The sequence below is a fragment of the Syngnathus acus genome, chromosome 21 (genome assembly GCF_901709675.1).
Source record: "Syngnathus acus chromosome 21, fSynAcu1.2, whole genome shotgun sequence".
NCBI classification, from domain to species: domain Eukaryota; kingdom Metazoa; phylum Chordata; class Actinopteri; order Syngnathiformes; family Syngnathidae; genus Syngnathus; species Syngnathus acus.
The window spans coordinates 1,631,964-1,655,148 of NC_051105.1; the positions used below are offsets into that span (position 1 = coordinate 1,631,964).

At 43.8% G+C, this 23,185-nt stretch overlaps 1 protein-coding gene across 1 annotated transcript in view; it reads right to left on the reverse strand.

The window, feature by feature from the left end:
* LOC119115382 (low-density lipoprotein receptor-related protein 1B-like) overlaps nucleotides 1-23,185 on the reverse strand; it is a 136,665-nt gene that overhangs the window by 29,556 nt on the left and 83,924 nt on the right. Inside the window, 25 exon segments of the mRNA XM_037239819.1 lie at nucleotides 1,510-1,632; nucleotides 1,734-1,883; nucleotides 2,062-2,175; nucleotides 2,716-2,835; nucleotides 2,927-3,055; nucleotides 3,468-3,593; nucleotides 4,386-4,578; nucleotides 6,177-6,381; nucleotides 7,127-7,316; nucleotides 10,197-10,568; nucleotides 10,646-10,770; nucleotides 12,029-12,180; nucleotides 12,290-12,416; nucleotides 12,581-12,710; nucleotides 12,791-12,925; nucleotides 14,783-14,914; nucleotides 15,026-15,151; nucleotides 15,509-15,649; nucleotides 18,089-18,238; nucleotides 19,145-19,239; nucleotides 19,454-19,628; nucleotides 19,709-19,936; nucleotides 20,615-20,746; nucleotides 21,911-22,155; nucleotides 22,238-22,402. Of these exon segments, the coding sequence (XP_037095714.1) occupies nucleotides 1,510-1,632; nucleotides 1,734-1,883; nucleotides 2,062-2,175; nucleotides 2,716-2,835; nucleotides 2,927-3,055; nucleotides 3,468-3,593; nucleotides 4,386-4,578; nucleotides 6,177-6,381; nucleotides 7,127-7,316; nucleotides 10,197-10,568; nucleotides 10,646-10,770; nucleotides 12,029-12,180; nucleotides 12,290-12,416; nucleotides 12,581-12,710; nucleotides 12,791-12,925; nucleotides 14,783-14,914; nucleotides 15,026-15,151; nucleotides 15,509-15,649; nucleotides 18,089-18,238; nucleotides 19,145-19,239; nucleotides 19,454-19,628; nucleotides 19,709-19,936; nucleotides 20,615-20,746; nucleotides 21,911-22,155; nucleotides 22,238-22,402 (3,980 nt within the window).

Sequence of the window (23,185 nt, forward strand, 5' to 3'; positions counted from 1 at the left end):
ATTGGAAATTATTTGAAATGCGATGACATTTTCCGGAAACTCTTTTTTTTTTTTAGCTTTTCCAGTCAGATTAACGGCGGCTGGAGCTTTTTATATGATAATTAACGCAGCCGAACGGGACTATTGTCTACTTGTCCTGAAATGCTATTCAGAACGTTGGAATAATTCATATCTATTCGGCAAATATGAAGCACGGGGGCTGTCATTATTTCACACTGGCAGCAAATGAGGAAATGGAAAAGCTCGTGTGTAATGCACCCCTGCGACAATAATTTAAACAACATATCAGATAACTCAAAGACAAATGAATGCCAAGCCAGAACTGCCTTCCGCTGCCTAGCGACGGAAATGTGAACAAAGGCGCCGCTCAGACAGGGAAGACAAACCAGGCAAGGGCTTGTAATATCCTCAGCAAATACAACTGCGTTTGGTATTAATCTTCTCAGAATGACCAGTGATGGAATCGCAGAAAAACAAGGCTGGATTTGGAACAATTTGACTAATAATGATCACAATCATAATATGCATCACGTCAGTGTCAAAATAAAATAAAAATGTAAACCATACATGATATACACTATAAGCTACACATCAAACTGATGAATACGTTTTGAAATCAGAGACGAGTGAAAACGGCGCAAATATTTGAAAAAGCTGCATGATAATAAAAACGGAGTAATATCTCTTTTGTTTTTTAAAAGTAAAGACAATTTGCAATTTTAGTATTGACACATGAAGTCGATGCACAATTTGTCTTCGCGGGCCACATGATGATAAATGATGTGGTGGGCCGTATCTGGCCCCCGGGCTTGACTTTGACACCTATGCTTTAAACAATACTAACTTTGCCTCTGAACAACAATGAAATCAAACTCTGACTGAAGTTGAAGCACATTCCGTTTCGGTCCATTTAAACAGCCCGACCTATGGCTCGCTGAGGCTGCTGTACATATAATAAATGATTCTCCCCCAGTGCAGTGCAATGCAAGTTCGCCAATTAAATAGTCGTGCTCAACTGAACAGAGCCTGTAAACCTTGGGGAATTTTAGCAACGGTCACTTTGTAGACTTTGTAACTTGTCAAAAGCGATACAAAAAAAAAAAAAATGCTATCAGTCTCCATCTAGAGTCAATAGCGTCTCGGCTTGTTACCCATTTAAAATGAGGCATGGCAAGGAAGCTGCTTAGCATATGCCCTTCAAAAGAACAATAATCAGATTGCTGATTAATTGTTAGCCTATGGAGACGAGGAGTTTAGGATGTGAATTTGACTTTCAAAAAAGATCCGTCTCCAATATAAGAGAGTAAAACAAAGTCATATGAAATTGCTTAATGGCAATCTAAATAATCAGTGCGTCTTACTCGGTCGTCTCGTTAAACAAGGCCGGATCTGGCTAAATGAACAAAACGCAAAAAGGCTTCTTTTTTTGATGACTAGATAAACACGTGATAGGAATAGTGTTCTGAAACAACTTTTTCCAGGTCACTGAGTGGACATTTGTTAGTTTACCGCACTGGAATTCGTCCGCGCCATCCTCGCAGTCTTTCTGGCCATCGCAAAGCCAAACACTGGAGATGCAATTCCCACTGGGACATGAAAAGTGGCCTTCCTCACATTTCTGCTCATGGGAAACTGAATGAGCAAGAAAAAAAAGTTGACATTAGATTTGAATCGAAGCTCTTTCTCCTATCGATTGAGATCATTGGCAACGATGTCCATCTGCTGCGACTCACCCTGGCAGTTGGCCTCATCGGCATAATCTCCGCAATCGTTGGCGCCGTCGCAGATCCACGAAGGGTGGATGCAGAGAGAGGTTGAGTTGCATCTGATGAAATCTTTTTCTTTCACCCCCAACTTGTAATAGTGAGAGCAGTCGCTGTGGTCTGAATACAAACGACAGGCGCACAATAACTGTCTGTCACCGCCGCGGTAAAAGCTCGAGGTAGGTTCCGGCCATTATTTTCCGTGATCCGAGTGACGCGCATATTCCGGAGGCCGGCCGGCTCCAACTGTGGCTTTATGTTTCCATTGTAAGTGGAATGCAAAGCCTTCAGGACTCACTGCAATTTTTTTCATCCGAGGCATCGGCGCAGTCGATGACCTGGTTGCACCAGGCGGGGACGGGAACGCAGCTCCCATCCTTGCAGGCTAATTCTGATGAGCCACATGTGACATCTGTGGGGAGGGAATTAACATTTCACAAGGGTAACACACTGTCGGCATTACAAGTACGGCACACATACAAAAAAAATCTCCTTTGGTACAAGGTTCTTGCTTGTCTTGGTTATAAACTGTTTTCCAAATACCGTATTTTTCTGACATTAAGTCCCACATTTTCCTAACTTGGCTACTCCTACGACCAGAGAGATTCAAGTATTTTTTTCTTCTTCTTTGTAACAGACCCAATTTCTCATTGTTTTTGGGATTGTTCCCCAGTTCCACCGCTTCTTACGCTGACTTCCAAACTAAACAAAAGGTCTGCAGCCTGCTGGGTGAAGAACCAAAAGAAGGATTGTCCAGACACTGAAAAGCAGCTTTTTGGGGCCGTCCGTCGAGGGTGGGCCTCGTCTTTTGTGCATCCTCGGTAATCTCAGGGCTCATTAGAAGGAGAGAGGCTTAGCGCAGCATGTGCTTTTGTGGCTTGTAACAATATAAGCATGAACGTGGGGTCGTTTCAGGACGCTTTGAACACGGCGACGAGCGGCCTTGACTCACTGGCACAGAAAGCTTCATCGGAGTTATCCCCGCAGTCGTCGATCCCGTCGCAGAAGTGACCGTTGTCCACGCAGCGTTGGTTGTAGCAGGGCTTGAAACCCTTTCGGCAGTTCCTGTTATCTGGAAAAGTGTGATGGAAAACCCCGAAGAGCCATTTGCATAAAACATTTGCATTCGATTCATGATTCATATCACTCCAGCGCTCTCTTACCACAGTACTGCATCTTTTCATCGGATTTATCTTTGCAGTGTGCGATTCCGTCGCAGGTAAGCTCGTAGCTAATGCACTCTCCGTTCCCACACTCAAACTCGCTGTGGATGTTGCAAGATGACTTTTTTGCTGCAGTAAGGGCAAAATTTGAATTCGGGATGTGCAGTAATGGGAAGTAAACGTGCCCTATGATAAAAACCAATGTCAAACCCATAATATCTAATGGAAAGTAAACGTGCCATATGATAAAAAACAACCCATAATATCTAACGACTGCTGTTTAGATAAATATGTTTAATTCATTGATAATCATTGACATGAAAATCAGGATTCTTGCTCGTTAAGACACGTGAAAGCTGGCAGCGGTCCGTCTGAGGCCCGCGGGCCGTACTTTAGCCACCACCAGACTGTAAACACCAAGGTTAAGCTATGCATGTCCAAATAACAAATCCCTGACAAGTAGCATTGAAATCAATATCGGCTGGTGCAAATACTTCACGGGTTAGCGATTGTGGCCTTTGCATAATTGAATGGGACTTACACATGCATCTGTTGTCATCGAGGAGGACGCGTTCTCCGCGGCAAGTGCAGTTGACCCTCCCTTGGGCGGTCAGGAGGCAGAGGTCGCCGCAGCCTCCGTTCATATGTTGACACGGTGAGAGCTCACCTTCAAAAACAATCAAAGCCGCACTAAGCATCCGCAAGCAACCTCGTTTGGATGTGATCCGTCACCCGGCTTTCCGCGAGACCCAAACACCTCGTCGTTTTCTTTTTCAATCGACTCGACCGTTACCTGGACGATATTCCAAATGTAATCAATGTGATCGTTTGTTTCTAGGGAAATGCGCCTTCTTCAGTTGAATCACGACCAAAGGTGATTCTTTACGAGTGATGGCGATGACTCCTGGGAGGGATTTTCTAATCCGATTCATGTGCAGCTGCTGTGGCAAAACTCAAATATATTAAGATGTTTTTCCCAAATGCAGCTTTGGAGATCTCGCACATGAATAAAAATCAATTGCATGTTTGCGCTTGTCGGCAATAATCTACATAGAACATAAAACTGCGTGTAAAATGTAAATGTGACAGTGTCTTCATTATGGAAGTCAATAAGAAACGTTCATGTCACAGCACCTAATCTTAACTACCGTATTATTATTATTGCCAGACAATATTATTGATGGATGCATACTATGAACACACACACAAACCTTCAGTCCTTCACATCGTTACCCAAGGCAAGGAGTAAAAAAATGTACATTTGTTTTATGGCTAATTTTTGTTCCGGTTTTACAAAAAAAAAAGGCAACATCAACATTTTGTCACAATATTCATGACATAAAATGTACGGTTCATATAATGGGTGGATACGAATATGTTTGGGGGAAAATTGGATCATTTCTTACAGCAGACTTTGGTTGGAAATGACCAATTGAACACACACATTTAATAGACTCACAGTTGTTTGTATCCTTAGCAACGGCGATAATTCCCATGGGCTGATGAGGAACGTCTGCTCGCAGCACCTTGACGTCTCCGCCCGTGTATTTGTCGGCGCGCAGCACCGACCTTCGGGCCCAGTCTGACCAGTAAATGAAATCGGCATGGATGGCAAGTCCGTAGAAGTTTCCTTGATCTGACTTGACAATGACCTGGAAGTTGCAGTTGGAGGATTTGCGCCAAGCAATATGGACATGTCGAATACCCGGCCGGAACAAGCATATTCAAGAGCGTTGTCAGCAATTTCCCTTTCATCCACAACCATCTGTTCATGATCTGGCCGGAGGAGCATTCAGAGAAATTGCCAAGGAATTAATGTAGATCCTAATGTGTCCTTGCATTAATCAACACATCACCCCAGACGAGTGCTGAACCCAGATGTTGCAGGGGGGTCAATTGCACTGTCATTGGCAGGCTAGAAGGAATCCATCAGCTTCCTCCTAGTGGGACTCACGTGAGAGGACGCTAGCCCGCGGCAGCCCCGTCGTCGCTGCCATTAGCCGAACAGGCTTGTAAGCGGCGTCACATTAGCCCCGTGCCATACTGGGATGATTAGGACAGGTGTTGATTAAAGAAGCCCGGCACGCAGATGCAACAACTGGCCGCGGGATGAGTGCGAGCCAGACAGTGACGGAGCGAGGTGGAAGCGTCGCGCGCCAGATGGGGCGACATACTGCCAGCAAATTATTTGGGGGTTTGGGAAGCGTTACACACAAAAGCGTATGCCTTGTGCGGAAATGCAAACAGGATGTTGCGCGTCGCTGGCCTTATAGAACATTTAGGATTTGTTATTTATATTACGTACTTTCTTTATCCTCTGTGAATCACGACAAATATGACTGAGTTAGGATCTGGGACCGTCGCCGTGTACAATATTCCAGTATGGATGAATTATACTGACGATTAATGTCCATTGAATTGAAGCAAAACGGGTTTCATTACTTTACATTATGACTAATTAGATTATTACTGAATTTAGTACAATAATATAGACGGCTATTTTTCTGAATAAAAACAAATTTCAGACATTGGTTTTCTCTGGGAAACTGTTTTTTCTGATGGGCAAAGAAGATTTCATTATTGTCACATATATTATATTATGGTATATTATTATTAAATTATATTATTATTAAATTAATTATATTATTATGAAATTATATTATTATCAAATTATACCACTGTAAATTAGAAATGTACAAGGCACAAAAGGATGGTCTAATATCCTGAACCCGACCATCTTGTGAGCTTTTCCGCTACAGTATAGCATCACAGCGCGAGTGATTCTGCCTTTTAATTACTACTTGGATATCTTCCAGAATTGCTCAACTTTAATAAATAAGCAGTAACGTGGGATTTTTTAAAATGCCAGCTCTATTGACAAAAAGGTGGGGCACACCTATGTTGAGGCTTTTACTTTTGCAGTCTGGACAACTGCTGAAGTTGCCCGTCAGCCACTTTGGGTTTAATTTACACATTTTAATTGGAGTGCACCCCGAGCGATCTCATAGCAATGCCTTCATTACGGGGAATTGAACTGCAGGAGGCCTAGGTAGGGTAGGGACCCCGAGGTGAAGGCTTTGCAGCTGACTTGCCGGCTCAGTCAACATATGCATTGCTAATTGAGATGGGCCAAGCTGCTGGGCTACGCGTTTAATCCATGCCAAAAGAAAAGACATTGTGCCCTTATGTCAATTGGAATGCACACCACCAAGATTCATGCATAGATGACAACATGCATATTCATACTCACATATCGGGCGGATCCGTCGAAATCGCATCTCTCGATCTTGCCGAGGCTTCTGTCGGAAAAGTAGAGCTTCTCTGCTTTGTGATCAATGGTCAGTCCGTTGGGTGTCAGGATATCCGTGCTGACGATAATCCTCATGTTCTTGCCTGATAAAGTTGCCCTCATGATGCTGGCTCTCTGCTCGTTCCAGTTGCTCCAAAACATCAGGCTGAGAAGTGGAAGAGGACAAATGAGCGACACCACGACACTATTTCACCTCACCAAGTCAAAGGCCAAACAATGCGAGCTGCTAATCTCGCCTGGAAAATGGATTGTACTCATTTCACTGCAGTTTACAATTCTGTTGTGTTGAAAATTCAAAGATGGCATCAATGACATCAACATTTTCCGGCCTGTAACTGCGCAGCATGACAGCTTCGTTCCCTTTCACCCACGAGGAGCTCATCACAGATAAAGCCCAACTCCTTTTCAACACGATAATACCGACACGCATCACGGGTTGTGAGATAGTGCTAAAAATACAAACACCTGCATGGTGTAAAAAAAAAAAAAAAAGAATGATTTATATCCTGGTTTTATTAAGTCTCCAAGAGGGCTGGCGAGAAACATTTAAGAAGATAACAGTTCAACAAGGATCGATCAAGGCTTCCAGCTCCTGTGAGATCTATAGATAAGAATCACAAAAAACATGAAACGCTAACGGTGCCGCTTAAATCGCTTAACGCTGCTCCATATTTATTTATTTATTGAATCACCTGATGTAGTTTGCTGTTTTATCTCGAACTTACAAACGTGTCCTCCACGTCCACCTCTTGTAAAAAAATTAATGAATCCTAAACCGACAGCAGCTCATCAACTCCCAAACAGATACTCAGATGGTGATGGCAGTCCTTGAACTTTTCTGACAGACCTCGAGAACTGTGTGATGACTGGAGTAAATTTGGACTACTGACTTTTGACACTCATCCAGGGCCAAGGCGTGTGGGTGGTCTTCCTCAGAAAGCGTAACCACAGCCTCCCGGCCAAGAACACCAGTTCCTCTCTGCTCGATGGTTTGCCTGGTGATGGTGGAGGTCGTGGAGCTGCTCCAATAGAGCATGTCCCAGGCTCGGTGGTAGGCCAACCCCTCGACCGAACCCACGCCTGCAACAACAAAACTAACTTGTTCATTTCCCTCAAAGACATTGAAAAGTTGTTTCAAGAACATTTGCGGGCACGGAATGATGGGAGTACTCAATTGTGGTGATCTTTCGCAATTGTGAACTTTCCATTTTGCGGGCATGGCTAAAACTAGGACTAACTCAAACACGTTTGTTGACTTCAGTGGTTATCTGGTGTAATGGAGTCTTGCAATTGTCATGCATTAGACAGCGTATTTTCAAAGGTCATCGTCAGAGGAGCTCGGTAATGAAGGTTCTGTGAATAGCGGAGACATCTTGCTTCCATCCTTCAATCATTCGCCTTCTAATCAAGTTGTCAGCGTCTTCTGAAATGTTTATTGTACACGGACAGATGGGTGAAAATAGCACCCTTATGTTTTTGGTAATTACATTACGGGCCAGCTCCGTTTTTCGACCCGAAGATTTGAGTTGGAAATATTGACAACAGATGGTCAACTCCATTTGAATTTGGATGACTTTCCTTGGTGATTGCCGTAAAACGACGACTCAAATCTGGAGCATGCGGGACGGACAATTATTTGGCAACGCGATGGACTTTTGCAATCAGACGTATTTCCAAGTTGTGCGAAAATGTGTCTGACCTCTACCAAATGTAATTTTTGCCAACTATCCATGCCCCCCCGGTTAAACTGAAAATAATATCGTGAGTAAAGACTGTTCTAGTTATGGGGTCATGAATTTTTAAGTGTTGAGATCCGATCGAGTCGTGCAAATCAGAAACTTCACTCGAGTGCATATCTCTGCCAAAATGTACTTCCCGACTTCTGTAATTAAGATGATTGCATTATCCAGTTGGGAATTAAGTATCATAAGCTTGCGGGTCTTAAAAAATGTCAAAACAAATCCAGGAAATTTGCAAAACATCATTATAGACAAGTAAAGTAGGTAATGTGAGGTCACCAAGGGAATTTTGGTGATTCCATTCCTCATTTGTCACAAGTTGGGACATTTCATATTCCCCGTTGGCTTTGTTGACGTTTATGTGGGACAAAACACAGAGGAAGTGTTTCCGATGAAACCGAACAATAAGAGAACCACAAAAGCAACGATAACGCCGTCAACAATAACGACGGTAACCTTGTCCCAGTCAAAATTTCAACCACAACAACAGCTTTGCCTCGAGTATATTTAAAATCAGGATCTTTGCCCAAAAAGATTAAAAAGCGCCCATGAAACTTTCTCTCAAATGTCACGGTACTTCGATGATTTATGGATTTTGCACAATTCTAAGACACCACCCCAGGAAGCGTATTGACTTTACGCATTTCATCCAGCAGAACACATGTTTGTTGTTATGAAGACAGAATTCCTTTCATTATGAGGAACACGGCAAAGGCCAAGGGATTAGCTACTTGAATGTGCCGTATTGTGTCAACAACAGGAGCTAGCGTTACTGATGATAAACAATAAAAGAACTAAATTTAGACGTTTGGATTTGCATAACATCTGATCACGGCATCAGAGGAAAACGTGCAAAACAAGACAAATAGTTAAAGAAAGTTTGCGTGTCCATTCCCAGCACGGAGCCCACAAACCCAAAACCTCCAAGACGTGTACCGAGTCAGCCGATTGCTAATTAATAGTTTGCAATAAAAGCCATCTGGCCGAGTTTGCCGCAAATTGTTGGTGGGTTGAAGGATTAATTATTGGGGGACGTGGAGATTAATTAGGGAAGTATGCATGATTAACATCTGCACTTTGCATTAATGGCGGGATGCAAGCACAAGTTCAAAATGCCACTTTTATGTCGAGCAAAATATATCAGCTGTTGCTGATTCAAAAATGATGCCCACCGGCGGGAGGAAAGATGAAATGGGGACAGTAAAAGTATTTTTCTTTTTACTGATAAACCTTTATCTTAATTTGACGTGCCCGGCTTACTCCCTCAGGACAAAATAATTAATTAGCATTTCAATATAAAACATCTAGAAAATAAGATAATCTATGTCATTTATCGTCAGTAGGCTACAATACTGTAATTGGTTACGACAACATCTTACATATCAATAAATGAAAAGTTGAGACTGGACAAAACTGAATTACAGATATTTTTCATCCGTTCAAATGAATTGAAACTCATCCGAAAAACATCGATATCTGCAATGTTGCTTCTCAAACAACTATCTATTCTAGATGTATTGTGTAAAAGTCTCATGAAGGTGCTTGCACTTTTTCCGATGCACTGCTTCAAAAATGAGGCGATAACATCCATTAAATTGGCTGATAACGCAGAATCAGCTGAGTTGAGGTTGTGTGAAGGAGGGGATCAGCAACGCTCTGCCAGCTTCCTGCAGTGTGTGCGTGTGTGATTGTACTGTGTGTGTGTGTAGATTTGGCCAGAGCCGAGCCTTGTTCTCAGGGGAAACGTCATCCAATCACGGAGAGTCCAGAGCGAGCAGACGAGATTTTCTCTGCTCTCTTCTTTTCCAGCCGTGTTCTCGTCAATACTTAAGTGACACTTGTAAAAAGCAATACACCTATTGAGCTGACAAGCTTGCCTTTTATGACAGTCTACATTTAAAATCGAAATTACCGGCATTTTTGCCATTGTGAAATTGGGGAAAATGCCATGATTTTCCTGAAATGGCCGGTCTGAGCGTGTTGGAACCGCGTGACCCGTCGACGATTACGTTTGGGCTCTTAACGGTCACTTACTGCACACAATTATTTTTTTGGGCGTGACGACGCTGCTTTGGTTTTAGTGCGATCAAACTTCGAACGGCAGATCACATTAAAGACGGGTCACGATATATTCAAATATTATTCAGGAACAGACAAAAACATGACTTTGGTTACCAGGTTGCAAAGCATCAAAAACACGGTGAATATGACGATCACTTACTTTCTGCAATGACTGAGTGTCCAGTCCAGTCGTCGTTGATCATCTGGATGTTTCCAAAGTGCACGTCACTGAAAAAGATGCGATTGGTGCCAAGCGTATGTTGACCGTAGTCAAATGCCAAGGCGATGACATTCTTGAAAAGAGCCAGGTTTTCCAAAGGCTGCACCGGCGAGTTGAGGTCATTCTCGTCGGCGAGGTGGATGCTTTTCAGACTCGTCCTCTCAGAGTAGAGAAGATAACCTTCGTAGCGCTCGCAGGAAAAGCCGTTCTCCGATAAGCGGCCGTGGGCGCAGGAGCAGGTTCGACGCCCGCTGCCCACGTGAAAGCAAAGCTGTCGACAACCGCCGTTGTTCCTGGCGCATGGGTTCGAACCTACGGGACGAACAAAAATGGAATGGTAGGCGTTTTCACCAAATTTGAAAATGAGCTCTGCAAATGAAATGCACAACCTTTCTCTCTGCCTCTGGTGAAGACCGCCACACTCTTCAAATTGACCCCGAGGCCACTCCTCATTGTCACGGCCTCGCTGCTGTCAGTCTTCAAGCCTCGTCGGATTGAACCGTTGGAGAAGGCCCTGGAGCGCAGTAGGTGAAAAAGTGATTTGACTTTTTGCGAAGAAGATATATTTTCAGAGCCGCGTTCTGGCTTTCTTTTATCGATTTTTGTTTTCATTGCGAAATGATATCGATAGAAAGATCAGAGCACCAAAGTAAAACCCGATATAGCCACCAAAGCATTTGAACATAGATTAGGACGAGTCGTGGAGAAGAACACAATAAATCCCACTTTCTTCACAAGAGGCACTCAGCTGTCGCTGCAGACTAACCTTTTGCAGAGGCTGGATTCAAGACAATACAGGCATGTAAAGTCAAAAATCAATTTTGCCTCGCCTCAAAATGATGGCCTTAAGGACAACCAAATAATGACACATCAGTGTCCTTTGAGGACGCGCCTACGGATGGGAGTTTTGATGTCAACAGAGACAGAATTGACTGGAAGCCTGTAAACAATGACTGCCGCCAAGGAGATAAGAAAGAAAGCCTCCATAGCGACGGCTTTATACTAACTGGATATTTCTACAGAGCAAAGAAATCAAGTCTTCTCGCAGTTCTCCACTTGGCTGCAAAAGATGTGAAAGAATGACTTTTTTGCCATTTTCCAAATTGCTTCTTATTTGTTCCTCTTCACTTGGATTTATGGAACAGACCTTGAGGCAGGTCAGATAAGTTCCAGACATTAAATGAAAAGCTCCCTCACTAACTTGAGCAACAATGCAATTAAAGTCCGAAAAAGATGGTAATCCGTTCTAGCCTTTGCCAAAAACGACCACCAAACATATTCGTAACATGACATAATTCAATTGAATGTAAGGAATGTTTCACAGAGAATCCAAAAAATATTTGCATGCCAGTGTTCTCTATTTTTTAGATGGTCTGCTTTAGTCAACCAATCTAACATCCTACTAAAAATGAACTACAGTATATTGAATCAAAAGTATTAATACTAAACCAGCCAGATGAGAAACACTATTGTCTCCTGATATCCACTGTCAGTGGCTTTGTTTTCCGCTCAAGTCTGCTCTCTGTGCTGCAGATAACATACGCACATAACATTCAGTCATACGGAATCAATACTGCAATCTTCTGCTGCAATGAAAACAAAAGTATCGGACTCACGATCTGGAGATAACCTTTATTAAAAGGCTACACTCTTGATCAGGACATCCTTAGCGCCTTAGCTTTCCACATAACCTTTAAAGTGGAGGGTTAATATCAGCTTAATGTCGCAAGAAAAGCCTTGTGTGGTGCCTTGAAAGAAAAAGAGAGCCTTACCTGTCAGCCCAGTAGATGTAAGGCCCAAAGACAGCCACTGAGAAGAGGTCCACGTTGGCCGAAGACAGTACTATCTCCCGGCTCTCGCCTGTCTCAAGGTTGATCCTCTCGATCTTATCGGTCCGGGCGTCACACCAGTATAATGTATTTTCCTGAGAAGCAATTTTAAAATGTATATTAGACACACTCGCTGCGGCCATATCTGTGCCGTAAAAGGATAAGACGAGGTCAGGAACCGAGGCGAGGACCGACGGACTTTACCTCGTAGTCGATAGAAATGCCGTTGGGCCACATAATACCCGAGTTGACCAAGGTGACTTGGTCCGAACCATCCAAGCGGGAGCGGCCAATACACGGATTCTGGCCCCACTCGGTCCAGAAGAGATAGCTGCCGAGCAACGGAGATATATGTTGGACTGGTTGCTGTGCAGATGTTTGTTTCAGGTATTCTCCGTAAGAACAAGTATTTTCATTTTTAAAAAGCGTCAAACATGGCTTTGGAATACTATGACAGGAAAACAATAATAGTGACGGTCATATCCGTTTGCCTACCCCTTCTGAGGGTGGACAGCGATGCCTCGGGGCTGATCCAGACCTTCAGATATGACCACCGAGCGGTACGCGCCGTTCAAACGAGATATTTCGATGAGATTGAAGCCGTGGTCTGTCCAGTAAAGATTCCCTGTGGAAAAATCGTCTTGCTGTTCAAATACAAACCAAGATGTGAAAACAAAAATGGCATTGAAGAGTTCAAAGACGAACCGGCCATCCAGTCAACAGCAATGCCTTCCACCCTGCTAATGCCAGACGTTACAATGTCCTCCCTCCAGGTCTGATCTCGTTTTGCTCTGGATATTCTGTTAAGGCCCATGTCCGTCCAGTACACGGTGTCGTTCCCTGTTAGAGCAGTTAATGACACGGCGAGCTCAGATGATGGATGTGAGTGCCTCCGACTTTTTGGGGCCCTCAAACAATGCAGCTCATGAAAACACTTTTTATCACAGCAAGGCCCATTTCACTAAATCTTGTGGGGGACGATAAAAGGTGACGGGGAAAAAAGCATACAGGGTAAACATTCAAGGATGGCAGAAACTGTGTGATGCAAAATGTACTGTTGGTAAAATCAGTGTTGACTATTTTTGTTATGAAATCCTCATTGGCATAAGCAAAGATGGAGGAAGCACTTTTGTATTCTATTTTATTGTTGTCTGCTGGAAATCTTCTATGTCCAAATATGGTCAAGTCCATCGTTTTTTCCCACAAATCAATACTATTGGGCTCGTTTGAATTATTTTCTGAGGAATAGCAACGACGGACAACAGCGGCAACTTGCTCGTCTCGTTCCCGCTAACTTGACGCCGTCTCCTACATGACCGTGCCTACGTTTGCAATAAAACGACGACTACTTGACAAGCTATTTTACGCTAAGTCTCTAATGTCGCCCAGACTTAGTGAGTATTTCAACCTTTTTAAAATGCTTGTGGTCATGTCAGGATTTCACATTATTTCTGGAGTCGCTCACATTAAGTGCTCAGTGACGGCATGTGAAAGAGAAGGAGTTTATGGAAGGTCTTAAGCAGCTTTTCACTCTAAATATGCTGGCTGGGCTCAGCTCTGTTGGAGTGTGTGCGCAAGCCCCGGTATGCAGGGATTTGAATTTCCATTACAACACGGTTACTAGCTTGCAGGCGGGTCCTAAACAGATGACACGCTCGCGTGCAGCCGGCTGATAGCGGCTGGCATCCAGCGACCTTCAACCTGCCATGGCTCGTATATAACCAACATATTAGCATCTTAGGTAGAAGTGAAGACCGATTTTTCGGTCGTTTGATAAATGGCGTCTTTTTATTCCAATCAGCCAGCATCAGGCTTATTGTTGCGGATGAGGTAGGAATATCTCTTCAGTTTTCAGTTCAGGTAATGATATCCTTTGGACTGCCTTAGTCATCATTTACATTCCATTACATACGTGGGAGTGCGACCAGGCTAGATCGTCTGTCTTTGCGACGAATCTATTATTTTTTATCATGGAGAGAGTCGAAGGGAAGTAGGGAGGTAACAAATTACAGTACGCGCCATTTGCTTCTTGCTTGGCAATGCAGGCTGCGCTTCCTTGATGCATTATCTGGGGAATTGATTTGTATTCCAATTGTTTCAGAGGCTGACTGTTATTCATACCCAGGCTTGCCTGTAATGTCATGTGATTACTCCATCAAAGCTGCATCCCGCCAGCCCGTGGACCATTATTCAAAATATAGCAAAGAAGGACTCCTCCCTTGACCTGTTTATTTTAAGGCGGATGAGCTTGGAGGAAATGAAGGCAAGCAAACCATGTTGGCTTTCGAATAAAAAGGCCATTTTTCCACCATGCAAAATGGGAAAAGATTAGATAAAAGGTTGAGATGCACATTCCTGCTTAGATCCATAGACCCTCATTGCTGACATAATAAAAAAATCACTCTGAATCACTTTCCGTATTCCTTCAATTTAGTAATCAAACCAATTCAGATGAATTGCAACTAATTGTGATTAATCACAAACAATCAAGCAATCCACTCAATTCCACAAACAGCAATTTAATTTACAACTCTATCATCAGTGGATCTTCTCTGTTGAAATAACACAAGCCAAACATAAAAGATCTTAACCTGAATTGCATATACTGTTTGGATATACGTGAGGTCCAAAATGTAAATAACCTTCGAAACGCCCCAGGCGAAACAAACTCGACGCATTAATCTGTCAGCGACTTACCTGCATGAAAGTCCAGCCCCACAGCAAAAAGCGTCCCCGTGATTGGCATGAGGGCTTCAGCATTGTCCTTTGGGTCCAGAGAAATCCCTCTTATACCCTCATGGATGGAATACATCACAAATGAATCCATACCTTTGGGTAAACAGCAAACTCCAGTAAACCATAAAACCCACACAAGATGGAAAAATATGTATGCATAACAAATCTCTGTGCAATGGCAGTTCTTTGAACTAGAAAACGTACCCTCACAGGACATGCGATCGCTTCTGAGGTTGTATCCAACAGTGCAAGAGCAGCTTCGGCTGCTTTCAGACGTTGGAAAACAGAGCTGCGAACATCCGCCGTTGTTGATTTGGCAAAGGTTCCTTCCTGAAAGTTAACCAAAGCCAGCACGAGTATTAGAAAATCCTTCTGACAGAGATGAGAGAGAAGCGTTTGTTTTCGACCATTTCAAGTTTCCTAAAGTTTCCTTAAACGGTGCCATGTGATGTATTTAGGCGTTACCCTTCCCCTGCTGTAAAAACAAAATCTTAATTAGCAATATCGGTTATCCGGCATCGTTGTGATGTATAATTAGCTTGCTAGCTATACCTATAAATGCAACTTTCACTGAATCGTGGCCATTTTAGACTGCCTCATTGTCAAGCATTGTCTCAATGGATGATCCGTGACAAATGACTTTGAAAAATATGAAGTGTGCCACTCAGCAGATATTTGACTACACACCTTTCTGACCTTCCCGGTCATACACCTTCATGTGAAGGACCCCGCCAGTCTTGTTTCTCAGATTGACAAATTTCCGTCCATCTCTCTTGTTGACAGTTCCGAGTTGTGCAGATTCATCATCTGCCCACCATAGTTCATTGCCTATAGCCCCCCAAAAACAAAAGAATAGAGAGATAGATGTCAGTGAAAATATTGCTGGAGTTGTAGTCGTCTTTGTTTTTAATTTTTCAAACTATGGCTTTATGTGAAATCAGTCCATGGTACGAAAAAGGTTCGGGACCATTGATGTCCATTTTCATTTCAAAGCAAAATGGGTCAAAGTGTATAATGCAACCTTCACAACTAGCTGGAAGAAAGCAGAGGATTTATGTGTGACCATAAAGCTGCCACACATGATGTGTGTAGCGTATGATTAAAAAAGTATAGAGTTGACTTTGGACTTAAAATACGCCAACCGACTCATAACGGACGGTGTATTAGTTTTGGATTTGTGTTATGGTAATAATTGTCAAAACTTGAAGGATGAGTGCTTGACAACCCAGAGAGCTCGGGGGGCAACATTTAGTAGGAGGTGGAAGTCGTAACTTAAAAGGATCATCATTTGAGAATTGCGGCGACGGCCCGGACACTGTCGGTCGTCTACATCGCCGTTTGTCAAATATGGCCCAAAATAGAGCGCCTCGTTGTTGGCCCTGAGTGCATGCACAAGTTCAATTTATTATCCCATTACAATAAATGGGAAATTCCTCATTTCCAAGTCAACAGTTTATCGTTCGGATCGGACCACGAGCATCCCTTCAATGTTTTATTGGTTCATCCCACTCCACGTACACACAGAGGAATAATTTCCGCTTCAGGTCCAATGGCGAGTGGTGACAAAAACTGGAATTACCGTGAGCGCAAATGACAGTCGACACCAAGTTTACACAAGGCTTGACCCCGAAGGGCACGCGGGGCCTAGATTAGCTTTGCTCTCGATGTTAATTTGATGGCGTGGGGCGCGCCGGCCGGTTGTGATTGCTCGCTTGTGGCACATCATATTCAATTTCCACATCAGCCGCTTGTTAGATTCAAGGCGAGTCCGGGTTGATGAATGGCCTACCTTTCTAAAGAGGGGTCTTCCCGTGTCCCTCCAGCCAATCCAATTACTCCAGAGCTATAGAACGTCCCCGTATAGTGTATCAACGCGCCGCGCCGGCGGGAAGACCTTCTCCCAGCCAGCGCGGCGGTGCACGTACAGTTACAAGAAAAATGAATTGATTGATTTTATCCCGCAGCCATTTGCAATAAAACGGTTAATTCATTTCTCTGTGTTCAGCGATTTTGTGTCTGCTTCTGTCTCTTGCCGCACGAGGGACATTCTTTTCCCGATCGAAATAGAGCCTACCTTGTTTACTCACGAGGCCGCCTTGGATGAACCTTAAATATTTCAAACGAAACCAACTAATTGATCACGACAGGAGACACAAGAACATAACCGGTGCTCAGTCGCAGTTGGATGAATCTGCCTAAACGATGACCGTCTTGTTTATTCATCCTATTGATCTTGAAGTGATATAATTAGTCGGCGAAACACACACCAATCACAGCCCGATCTTAACCTCGGCAATCTCATTACGTTCTAAACAAAGCCAATGACGAGATAAAGTTCGGTTGCGAATGACACCGTCAGTATTTGCAATCGTGGTCGATTTGCGTTTGCACTGCGTCAACCTGAAAGCGTATTCAACTCGTTTGCTGACCTTATTGACCTGTGAGAAGTGAGATGTAGTCACATCATCTCTTGGTTCAATCCAAACAAACAAAAATACGCTCGCAATTGTAATGATCTCATCTGACATTTTTACATACGCTTCAGATTTCTGCTCGTCTAAAAATCTTGCTTGCACAGATAGCGATGTACAATTTACATTATGCTGCTTACACGATCAATCGTTGACCTAAATGTAAAATCAACAACTCCAGAAATCAGAGCATGATCTGACCTTTGACGGACAATGTGATCAGATTCATATACGTATATTCTTTTTCTAACATCAACACAAAAGGATAAACACAGGCCGAAAAGATGAAGCCAAATATCACGTCGAATCATCGCAATCAAAATTGCTCGCTAATATAAAACACGTCATACCTGGATGAACCAGAACCTCAAGTTGTTACTGTGTGACAAATGTACTGTCAAGGCAATGTGAGAAGTCTCTATTTCACAAAGTTTGCGCTGTTGCTCACGTTCCCATCGCAAACAATTTCCTCCACATTAATTGTGATTGATGGCCAGCGACGGAGATGATTCCGCCGTTTGGCTGTACCTGCTAATACGCCGCCATTATTCTTTGTCACCTTCCCTTCTCGCTCCCATTTGTGAGCGCAATAATAAAAGCCTTTTCTAAATAGCAAACAACTGCAGTCGCAGTCAATTTAAGGGAAGAAGTGTCGACACAAATCACTCTAACAAGATACAGAATGAAAAAGTACAATGAAGAGTACAACAGCCATCTGTGTTTACGCTTTTGCAGCTAGCATGCTTCTTTTCAATAAATATAGTTCAATGCACCTATGCAAATGGGAGAAACTCACCCATTACGGCCAGAGCGGTGCCTTTGTTGAGATCTTTCTTTAGGGTTTCCAGCACCTCAAGCCCAGTTCCGTCTAAATTGCACCTGTTGATGGTGTTATTGGCCGAACTAATCCAGTATAGCTTGTTAGCGGCGTAGTCCACCGAGAGACCTGAAACAAAGAACAACAAAGTGAGATTTATTGTTACATTTCAGATTGTAACAGTTTGGTCAGACAGGGCAAATTTGTCACACCAATGTGACGCCAATTATCTGGGACCAAATTACTGCCATGACTTACGGTACAGCAATATTTCGTTTGGTGTGATATTGCTTAATTACTGTCGTAGAGTGAGCCAGTGGCTAGACGTTGATTATTTTGGATTATTTATTTAAGAGTTGGTCTTCCTGTGTGGGGACGCCATGTTCTCCCTGTGATTGTGTGAAGTTTCTCAGGTACTCCGACTTTCTCCCAAAACAACCTCATTGACAACTCTGAATCGTAACTATGTTGAAACATAAGTATGGTTGTTTCTCGGTACAGCATGTGGCCTATGATTGACTAGTGACCTTTTCGGCGGAACCAGTCCAGCCTTTCACTCAAACGTTGGCCGGGGTAAGCTCCAGCTCATTATCATGAAAAGTGGTTCATAAAAATATGATGCTATATTTCAGTATTTGAGAGCCGTGTACTCCATAACGCCACGCAGGTAACCACAACCCCTACGTTCCCGTGGAGAGAAACTGCCGAATTGCCTTAATCTTCTACGATTGTCACAATCATGCTGGTTTCACAAACGTGCACGCCAGCTGGCAGCTGCATGAATGCATGTTCATCTTTAAGACTACAGAAAATCCCAGATGAGCTTGGACACATTCTTTGTCGACATGACAAAAAAAAAAAAAAGACATAACCCTCCACGGGAAGGCTGTTTTGTTCGCTGTTGAATCATACGTAAGGATGCTTTGTTCCGTGACAAACTGATGTGATGAGTGGAAAAATACTAGCTCAGTTTTCCCTATGAGGTGGCATGGTGGGCGGTCTAATTAGGTATGCGGCAAATGCTGTGGTACTGACCGACAGGTTCCCTCTGGTTCTGGTGGAGGACCTTGCTGTTACTTCCGTCCATGTTGGCCATGTTAATGGTGTTGCCATCTGTCCAATAGATTTTCCTGAGGGACAGGTGAACACTTAGACCTCCGCACAGCATACCCCGGCGGTATAATCCAATTTATTAATTGCCGTTATCATCCGATCGATTAGGCTTATCCCGATGACCGTTGATCGGAACAATCCCTTCCGTCTTGCTCGCCAGTCAGGGTTGTTAATCGTGCGCATTGACGGCGACATAGTGATGATGGATACCGACTTGTTTAATCTACTTACCCCTTGACGGGGTGCACTACAAGGCATCTGGGTTTATCAATGCCGTGGATGACTGAAGTCTTCAGGGAGCCATCAAAGCGAGCAACATTGATTTGTGACTCGTCATTCTCCGAGCTAAGCCAATATAAGTTCCTGGAAAGCCAGTCCAAAGCCAGACCGCGGCAGTTGACGATGTCTGCCGGAAAGCACACAACGCAAGCTATTACGTAGAAACCGTACGTTGAAATTTTACTGGGCCACGAGAAATTCTCCCACCTGAAGAAATGATGGTCTCCAGTTGGGTGCCATTGATGAAAGCCCGTTTAATAGTTTGGGTTTTAATGTCAGCCCAATAAATCCTCTCTTCCTCTGCGTCGTAATCCACCACGGTGACATCGTCAATGTCCGGCACCGTTAAGGCCGTCATGACGTTCATGTACGGGTTGTCGATGTCCACGCCTCGGATTTCCGAGCGCCGCACATAGAGGAGAAATCTTTTCAAGGCTGTGATCAGGAAAGAACAGCAACAAGTCCGAAAGGGTTAAGACATTAACCTTCAAATGCGAAGGCCGAGTGTAGATGCTGACAGCACGTGGGAATGTCAGATAGAAATACAACAAAAAAGTCCTTCTAAATCTTCAAGATCCTAAGTAATGAATTCAGAGAAAAATACTTTAAGTGGATGCATTGCTTGAAAAGAAAATGCCGCGCAACGTAGTATCCACTTTTCTACTCGCTAGGAGTGCCATTTGATTGACAGTTGAGCAGTTGAAAATAGCTTGACAGTCGTTGCTCCCAATACAATTGAAAGTGCAAACGATTATTATTTTTCACGAGTTTAAAGCCTCATTGTATATCACTGCCATTTTTTTTTTTTTTAGATACAATTTTCCAAGATATTACTTTTACTTTACAGGGACTCTAAGCTCCATTTTTTTTACGCGCAATGGACATGATAAAGTTCCACAAGTACAAAACAAATGATTATAAACCAATCACAATAGGTCTGATAATTGTCTCATTTGAAATTGGATACGACATGGGGGCTAGCAATGTCCATATAAAAAAAGCAAATATTTCTCAACGTCAATCAAACGGCGTTCCTGTAATTGCTGATCTTCTCCTCTACATCGCCGCTGTCATAGGAGCAAAGTATGAAAAATGACAAATCTTTCTGCTCACCAAAGCAGGATTGTTGGTCGGGCGAGAGCTTCATAAGGTGCGGACAGGTGCAAGACGCGGTGGAGTTATAATTGATGAGACACAGATGCGAGCAGGGACCGCGTCCATCATTTCCCTCGCAAGGGTTGGAGGCTGAGAGAAAGCAGAAGCGTCAACGGACAAAAGAAAACAAATACCGAGAGGCTCTTTGAGAGCTAAAATGTTGAAATGGCAAGCAAACACAAATGCTGTGTCAAAAAGGGACAAGTGAAACAATTTTCTGCTGTGATGTCAATAAAGCATCTCGTTTGCGAATGCTCGGTAAGCGTTGGAGAAAAAAAAAAAAACATTTACTCTGACTCGTTTATGATGACAAAAGTAGAGCAGAAATGAAACAAAACACTTGAGTGGTTGAAACACACGAGTCCACCTGAGGGCAAATTTAAAATAAATAGTAGGTACATGAGAGCCGTGTTTAAAATTCAGCAGACGGGTCGGAATGGGACACGGCGTCACAGTGATGGTAACATCCTCGTAGCATCTCGCTCAAACGAGCCGGTGCTCGACAAATGCCGGCCATCTGAATACTGTAGCATGTGATGCATCGGATGAATAGAACACATTTTGTGCTCTGTCGTCGTTAGACAATAGAGACGGGTCGCTCGTGGTCGTCGTCGCTGGTAAAAGTCAATCATTTGTGAGATATGCAAATGAGCGTAACAGAACTGCTGTGTGCTTTCTAATCTGCTAATGATTGTTCGCCTACTCTCTCCGTGACGCGCCCGCCCCTTTGTGTTTGGAGAGCCTCCGGTGAAAATGCCATTCACCGGCATCTGAGAGCGGCTGCATATTATATTTTCATTCTTTGTCGTATCGCATCGCAGCCCATTCTTCGCCTTGCTCTCGGCCAAATGTTCGGGGGTCAGCAAAGCATACGCGGGCGCACGCGCCTCTGAATATAAGAAAGGATTGAGGAAGTCAGACTCCATTTGATGCCATCTGTCTATCGTCCAATGCTGCTACAGGAAGGAAATGATAATTAATTGGTGACACATTGGGGAAAGCGGAGGAAGCGTTAAATTGACGTAAGCCCGATTAGCATGATGGTAATACTCGTTTCTGCACGGTACACGGTTTGCACTCGAACTGTCACATTGGGAATTTGGGCAGGAATGCAAATAACATGAGATTAGCTTTGTATTTGATCTTTCAATTGGAAACAGTAATGGATCAGTCTAATGATAATCATTTGCGGTGTCATTGTATGAAACCCAAACGATAAGAAGATATACTCGCAATATTTTGCCAAGTGCTGACCTTGCGGCTGTCGACTGGAATGGAAGATCTGCAGGTCAAAAGGTTGAGCGCTGGTCTTCTGGATGACGGTGACGTTTTGACCCGTCCACTTATTGGCCCTTGCCAGAGTGTTGGTCCTCCAATCCGTCCAGTAGACGCTTCCTCCGAAGAGCGAGACGGCAAAAGGGTGCGACAGGTATTCGTGGCCCTTGAGGATCTCGATGACGCCGCTGCCGTCGTAGAGCGCCGAGAAAATAGCGTCCGAGCTGTTAAAGAGAGCGCCACGAAGCTCCATATCAAAGTCCCTTTGCTCATACCGGAAGGGAAGCGACGCGAATACTTGAGTACCGTGCATCGGTCCAAATAATCCTCTTTTCCAGATGATCCAGTGTCAGTCCATTGGGCCAGGCTCCAATCTCCATATCTTTAAACACAATGTGACGACCTTGTCCGCTCATCGACGCCGCCTCGATTCGGGGGAACGTGGCATCCCAGTCGGTCCAGAAGAGAATGCTGCCGTCACGAGAACCACATCAGGCTTCCCGCAAGGTGGCAAAGCTAAAACAGTACGCTGCCCTAACTCAAACATCTCGACTCGTGTTGGTTTGGTTGTGAGGAAAACAAACAAAATCCATTAGCGAGCGAGCGAGCGAGCGAGCGCCCTCATTGACAGATGCAGCCAGTGTCCCAGAACAACAGCCGAGTGTGACCTCGCTACAACCCGCGGCAGACCTTGAACCAGGAGACCATCTGTTTTATGATGACTTTTTGCAGCTCAATGAGGCCTGAAAATGAACACCGTCCAGGCGACCGTTAACGCTATCCTGAGTACGGACTAGCACAGATTTGGCTTTGCTTCACAAAGTCAACTTGAGCAAAATAACCCAGTGACGTCAACAAAAGCGTCAGGACCAAATAGCCGTGTCGGGCTCGATAGCCGCGTTCACTTGATAAGGTCTGGCTGATCAATGGACCTCTACTTTGAGTGGATTCAAGTAATTAGATTAGAATTATAGCTCGGGAATGAAAGAGCACAGAGAGCAGCCATTAATCCTTGGCCGGATGGCCGTAACGTTTTAGCCATCCTCCCCGATGTGTTAAGAGTAGCATAGGGGAGAGAGCAGAAGCAGATTACGCAAGTCTTAAGAGTGTTAAATTGATTCTAGGAATGTCTGGCTTTTGCTTTAATCTGAAAATATTCTTGGCTCACTATACAGTCAGAGTTCAAGCAGTGCGGCGCATTAATCAGGGATGAGCTCCCAATTTCAGGGCAGTGGCCAAACTGCAGAATATCAA